This window comes from Larus michahellis, chromosome 6 (genome assembly GCF_964199755.1).
Source record: "Larus michahellis chromosome 6, bLarMic1.1, whole genome shotgun sequence".
Taxonomy (NCBI): Eukaryota; Metazoa; Chordata; class Aves; order Charadriiformes; family Laridae; genus Larus; species Larus michahellis.
This window is the reverse complement of record NC_133901.1, coordinates 30,169,914-30,177,047: the sequence shown is the minus strand read 5'-3', so window position 1 is coordinate 30,177,047 and position 7,134 is coordinate 30,169,914. Positions and strand designations below refer to the sequence as shown.

General features: G+C 46.0%; 1 protein-coding gene across 13 annotated transcripts in view; it reads right to left on the bottom strand.

Moving 5' to 3' along the window:
• Window positions 1-3,626: 3,626 nt before the first annotated feature.
• Window positions 3,627-7,134, bottom strand: part of LRCH3 (leucine rich repeats and calponin homology domain containing 3) — a 70,249-nt gene continuing 66,741 nt past the window's right edge. For 12 of the 13 annotated variants that reach the window (XM_074593369.1, XM_074593350.1, XM_074593356.1 and 9 more), the window contains one exon: window positions 3,627-6,587. In XM_074593369.1, coding sequence (XP_074449470.1) covers window positions 6,459-6,587 — 129 coding nt within the window. In that variant the 3' untranslated portion in view covers window positions 3,627-6,458. The remainder of the gene's footprint in view (window positions 6,588-7,134) is intronic. The other variant, XR_012587785.1, reaches the window with a different exon arrangement.

The window sequence follows — 7,134 nt, the reverse complement described above, 5'->3', positions numbered from 1 at the left end:
TGTGGCTCCGAGCGAGGCAGGGCGGCCAAGTCGCCCACGTCTGGGCTCAAGCAGCTCTCTCCCTGCTGCCAGGGCTGGCGTTGGCTCGGCGGGGAGAAAACTGCTGACAGTTTGCAGTGTAAACACAAGGGCAGTCAAAGCACGCAGGTTTCCATTCCCACAGTCCTGCAAAATGTCAGTGCACGGACAGAATAGCTCCAAATACCTTCCAACCGAGGGAAGCAACAATGGAAAAAGACAGCCGGCCGCGCTGCCTACAGGAGCTGGTCTGTCAACAGCCATAGCCGCCACCCTGGCCACCGTCGCTGCGCAGGGAGCAAAGCTGCTGGGGAGCAGCCTGCTGCTTTTTTAACCAAGAGGGGAGCCCTCTCTCCTGACGCCACTGTCAATCGTGTGCAGGTCTGAGCACAAAGCCAAACCCTGCGGTTGAGCTGGCTGGTTCCTGACACCCCCCCGCAAGAGAGTGAGCTCAAACCATACAAAGTCTGCCCCGCTCTTTGTGACCAGCCCCTGCTGGCCCCATCCAAACACCCTCCTGTCCAGGCTGAGCTGTGCCAAAAGCACTAAAGCTCAAGTGAGACGGCCAAGATGAGCGCAGAGAGCCTGTGGCTCAGAACTCCCTCTGAACAGGAGGAGCGGGGCTGCTGCCCCACTATCAGGCAGAGCCTATTGTCAAGGGAGCACTTCAATTTCAGACGCTCTAGACAAACTTGAGTCAGAAGCATTGGTATTACCGCTGCTGCTTACTTGAAGCCGGAACACGTTCCTGCTTTCGGTGGTCCCCACGCGGTGGTAAGGACAGGGATCACCCCAGTCCGACACTGGCAGGAGCTCACACCCCAGTTCTGCACCACAGAGCAACCACGGGGGTTACGTTCCTAATTTTAACTCTTCTTTTCATGCTCTGCTGACTTGGTACGTTTCGTTTAGGACTAGTCTTTTCCATATGTGGTGGGTGTTAACAGGTGCCATGTTCAGGTGGAAGGAATGAAGTTCGATCGTAAACTCTTCAGAGGTTTTGAGCTAAGGAAAAAGTGGGATAGAATGGAGGGGCAGAGCTCCACGGTTTATATCAAACTCAAGGCACACATTAGTACAACCAAACCACTGAAATTTGAAGCATGGCACTGGCCGGGCTTTGCTTGCTTTTCAGCAGAGAACAATATATAACACGATTCTGAAAAATGCTCCACATCCAGGGATTCTGCCAGGGCTGGGCTCCCCTTCAAGCCCCAGTTCCTGATGCCAGCGTGACAGCACTTGTTTTTATGGTACGTCAAGTCCCTGGAGCCACAGTGAACAAACCAGTAGGAAGTCACCACACTGCACCACAACACGAAATAATTCAAAACTTCCATTCCAGTGACCAGTATCTCAAAGAGAAAAAAAAAGCAAACAAACGCCCCCCAAACCCATCAATTGCACGGACACGGCAAAGTCTGCTTCCAAAATCGGGAAGCTCAGTGTCTGCATGTATAGGGGAAGGAGCACTTTTTATTTCAAAAATGAAATAATTTAAAAAAGCAACAGTAGAATTGGGTTTGCTCTTCCAGTAAGATGGGGGGTGCTGAAATCTTGAGTCCCCACAGGAGCATCCTGGCCACTGGGTGACAGCGTGACAGGGACAAAGGTGAACCCCCGCGAGCTTACGCCTCCCCCAGGTGAGACCAGCAGCTCTTCCACGGGGGCTGCGGCCATGCTGCCACCCACCCGCCCGTCTCCCCCCGGCCTCCTCCGCTGCACCAGCCCAGCCCAGCGGCACCGCTCTCCTGAGGAGCCTCACCTCACTCCTTCAGAAACCGCCGGGGAATTCTGCTCCTTGGCTGTACAGCTGCCAAGCAAACTGGCTCCGGTGCTGGGAGCAGAGCACAGTGTCCCCAAAACCAAAAGTTTCAAGCAACTTTGCACTGCTCGTTATTTTTTTTTTTCCAGCTATGGAGAGATGGGATCAAAGCGCACATCCGTGACAGTTTCTGCAAGGAAAACCAGAAATCACAAGCCCTTTGGAGAAAGTGGTTTCCAGAAAGGTAAATGGAGAAGAAAGGCTGGAGACTGAGAAGCTGGTCAGGAGGAGGCTTTAGACAGAGGGGCGGAAATGGACACCTGGGGAGAGCTGGGCAGCCCTGAGGGAGGCAGGAACGGAGTTGTCCCAAGTGAATGTGGAGTCACCAGGGTCAATAAAGGCGGCTGAAGCAGCTGGGTGAGCAGGGAACAGTTCCCCGGCAGCATGCAGCCTGTACGAAGCGGGGAGGGGGGTTTGTGGCTCTCTGGCAATTTCTAGGCCTTGAGTTATTTTATTTTTTTTGGTAAATAATAAAAACTAGCTGTGAGGAGGGAAGAAAAGAGGAGCGAACGTTTTGGCTAATAAGAACAAACCTTTCAAATGCTGCGGGGGCACAAAGCAGAGGTGCAAGTTTTACAGATCAAACCCAAGACAGGATAAAACCAAGCAAAAGACTAGAACGGCAAGGAGCAGCAGCACTGGCAGCAGCCAATTGCCCACACCCAGAATGTGCATTTCACTGTGAGAAGGAAAAAAAAAAAAAAGGGGGGATGTGGAGGGAGGAGCAAAGGATTCTGTACAGAAATCACTGCTTTTCAGTATCTGGGGAAGGTTAAAAACATCCCCAAGAAAAAGCTTCTGATGTGGCTGCAGAACACGCGTAAAAATGCCGGAGTTTTCCTCTCCTGGTTAACTATGAAAACTAGAGAAGCAAACCAGGTCCCTGAACTGTGACGATGGGGAAGGGGAATAAACACTCGCCAGAGGATGGATCTGACAATCATTGATGCAACAGAAAACCAGCAGGAAGAGTACTGTAATTCATGTAAGTTTTAAAACTTTATTTCAAATTACCCACGGTTTCCTTTTATATTATCAATGTGCTAGAAGTTCACGCTACTGGCAGAATACAGGCAATTTAAAATAAAGTATACAACATTCAGGCACATTTATATGTAACAGACTTAGAAATTATGGAATGTATTTACAGACATACAGCACGGGATGAAGCTTTAAAATCCTTTACTCTATTAATTACACGTTTACACTGTTTTCAGAAATAACAAAATTAGATTGCTTTGTAAAACACCACAGTATCTATACAAAAGATTTTTTCAGATGTCCAAATTCACCTTAGAAGTCCTCTGTTTCTAAAACATTTTTTCAAAGAACCATTTATAGTCATAAAAGGGTAAAAAGATCATTTGCCCTTGTGTCACACCAAGAACAACAGAGGTGTTCTCGGCGCTGTAAAACGTTGTCTCTGATTTATTTTAAGCAAGCCGCTGACGTCGAGGCCGTTACGAAAGCCTCCCCCCTTCACAAGGGGGAAGACCCAAACGCCGTCTGTTTTGCCCCGACCACGCGATGCCACCAGGGACCTCTGAGTGCCCGTGAGGCTCCATGGCGAGTGCGGAACCTCGCTGAGCCTCTAACGCTGCTCAGCGCTCGGCGGGGCTTGAGGGAGGATGGTGACACAACACAGTCGGTGTATAAACACCCAAAGCACGGAACACTAGGATTCCTCCCACAGCCTCCAACACAAATGCCCCAGAGAGGAAAGACAATTGCCTCTTTGCTTTAACACACAAAATAGAATTTTTTTTACACTTTTTTTTTTTTTAAAATACTCTTTTCACGGGATACAACAAAAATTGCACATAAATACACCAAGAAATCCCAACCCATTTTGCACAACAGAACTGAAGTTGGTTTTGGTAGAATATATTAAATAAACCATATGATGAAACTTCAGGTTTGGATTTTTGTCCTAAACATCTGGTCAAGATTTAGTGTTTGCCAGCATGAAAACACAGGATTATAAATGTCAAACTAACACAACAACATACACTGAAACTGCCAGAGGGAACCATTGCTGGGGACGCAGCAAGGGGCACTGGGGACACAACGCCTGCCCAGCCCTGCAACCATTGCTCCTCACACCAGCTCAGCCGCCCGCGCAGAGGAGCAGCTGTGTTAACCAGACACAACGGGAAACGGCCATTGCTGGCAGTGCAGGCTCAAGCTCCCGCCCCATTAATTCCTAAAAACTAGTATTAATGAAATTGGTCAAACTTCCACCAACCTGAATACTGTTCAGTTTTGTTCTCCCCAAGTGCTGGAAGCTGGACTGGAGCAAACACCACCCCCTTCACAATTCCATGATGGGAATGGTTTTCTTAAAATGGGAATATTTAAATAGTCCGCAAAGGGTGTGCTATTAAAAAGTTAACATGCCCGTGTAACAATACAAGTGACCTAATGTTGAAACTAAGATGAAGCCAGTGCCCACCTCTTTCAAATTATGTGCAGAGACAAACACAGAAGAAACACTTTGTGTCCGTGCTGTTGGCTGCCAGTGGCAGAATCTTCCACTCAGCAAATTACAGCTGGGGCGTCAGACACTTGTACGTAATCCTTTAAGAATTACCAACACCCCTTGCAAGTGAAATTAAGTGAAACACAAGACCTACTAAAGGAGGAAAGTGTGTCTCCGTGGAGCTGCTCTTTTCCTAAATGTATCGCAATTACTGGCATTTTCACATCTTGCAGGGCTCGGGGCAATGCTTACCCAGTATGAAAAGATTTCTCTTTTCAGCTGTACAGTTTTAAATACCCTTCATGTGTTTTTTTTTTATTTTTCATCCACTTGCAATGTGATCAGCCAATGCCAATAAGAAGCAACTGGAATAATTATGTGAGATAAAGGATTCAACAATCACCACAATGGACCGTGAAAGAAATACATGAAGCAAAACAGCGTGGAAACAAAACTGCAAATCAAGAGGGGAAAAATCCAAGTAAGACCAGTCCTGGCCCAGTGTTCCCATGGCAGGTTTACTTCAGCAAAAATGACTTCTATGCCACCTGTCCCCATTTCTTCTCCCTCCTTATCCCCGTGAAATCCTCTTGGTCTGTTCTGCTCCAAATATAGCCCCAGATGCAGTATCTCTGATGCCTGAAGTTGGTCTCAGACCCCGTGCACCACGTATCAGTAGCATAACATTCTGGGATGCTTTAAATTGGCCAAAACCTAACAAAGGTGCTGCATGGCTGGAGAACTGGATTTTGCAAGGTCTTTATTTGGGGAAAAAAAAAAGTAATTATTGTAACGGATCTGGTAGTGAGCTTGGCCTGGTCACTAGGACCAGAGCACACAGAGCCAGTCTTTGTTTGGCAGGTCAACTTTCCAGCAAAACACAGAACTTGTTGGCTGCCTCTCCCGTTCCTGTATATTGAATTTCCATTTTTATGTTAAGGAAAGAGGGAGTAAGTAAGGGTAGTTCTGTAAAATCAGTGCATCTCTACATAAATTTCAATGATAAAAGGCTTTATTTATGAAAGCCTTGTTAAACCCACAATCAGAAGCTACCTTTTACAACGAATTGCTGCTTTGGCAATATGCAGCCCACCTGGGGAAATTCAGTAATTGTGTTCTTGGAACAGCAAATTTCTCAATGGCTGGGACATTCACCAGTGCCGGCATGTCTGCATGGGATACTTCAGCCCCTAAAAAACGTATTATTTGATAATGGGTTTCCAATGATTAGCATGGCAGGCTTTAATTCTTCATACTGCAGTGAAAACACATACGTGGTTCTTGATGACACTTAGCCATCATTTGACAAAACTATCGAGTAACGAACGCATCCCTACATGACCAGAAGGGCAGGTGAGAGGAGGCAGGAGATCTCCCTCCACTGACGTTGGAAAAATTTTCAGATAAAGACATGTTAAAACGCCCAAAAAGTGAACGCAGTAAGAATGCTAATGTGGTTAATACAAGTTGAACAGTTCTGGTTTAGTATCTTTTACTAAGATGTTTCTTGCAGAGAAAACATGCAGTATTTTTTCCCTTGGGGAAAAAAAAAAATCCTTTTTTTTCCCCTTCAAATATTAAGTAATGAGGACATGCCAACACAAGTTACAGTTGCATGAGGTTCAACCCTGTTATCAAACACTGCAGGTTAAGATTGTGTGTTGCAATTTTTTTTAATATATAATAGAAATAGCTGTTCTTCGGAGGCAAAGAAATTCCCTTTCTTTGAACCCTGCAGGGAAGGAAAGAAACTTCATTCCCCACGTGCCCAATGTTTTTACAAACAAATTTCCCTAGGAATCGTTTTCCCAACTCTACACCCATGTCTTCAGTCCACAAGTTCAGTTTCTATAGCCGGCTCCAACAGCCAGCCACTGGAATTCCCTGCCCTCCTCCCCATGAACTCTATTTATTTCTTTTTTTAAATAAGGGGCAAAAATATCAATAATAAAAATGTTATTGGAAACTGTTGTGATCTCCAAAAAAATGGAGAAATGACGTAAAACATTCCTGTCAGGAATCACGGAAACTCATTTCCTTAGAACAGAGCTCTGTGTGTTTGGATGCACTGCATGGGCAGTAAAGTCTTCACGTCCTTCTGCTTAGCCAAGGTAACCCAAAAGGTCCTGGAGGTCTTTAGACAGCAGACAAGTGGTGAAGTTGCTGCTGCTTTGGGGGTGCCAGCTCCAGGAGCGCCTGGACAGTCACAGCTACCTGTGTCAAACCCTTCTCTTCTAAAATATGGAGAGGCAAACATAATTGCTCCTGAATGGGGAACAAAACAAAGACAAAAACAAAATGGATGAAAAACACTCAACTGAAAAGAAAAAAAAATTAAGCAAAAGGTGACTGAAATATGAAATGTTATGGACAGCTAGCACACACACAGGTATGAAATGAAATTTCTGCTTGTGACTAATGAACCATGAACATGACTGCTCGAAGAAGGCGGCCCTGGGGTAATCCTTCTGTTTATCAGAAAACTGTACAAATAAGAATCTGAAAAAGGATTGTGGGAGAAGTGGGGAATAGCAAATTGTCCTCTATCTCTGCCCATGCTGAAATGGCAGCAGTTTATGTAGTCGATGAACTTAAGGAGGGGGAAACCTTTGCTTTGACATGATGAACCTGCTACAACACAGAGCAGGAAAGGAACCACAGCTTCCTTTCCAAAACACAGCTGCCTTTTCAAGGGAGTCCTCACGTAGCAAGCCTCGTCAGCTAGCAAAGGTGAAGACAGACCTGCTTTAGAGCAGAGAACGAAATACTAATGTGTGTCATGGAAGCACTGCAACAAGTCTGAGAAGAAACA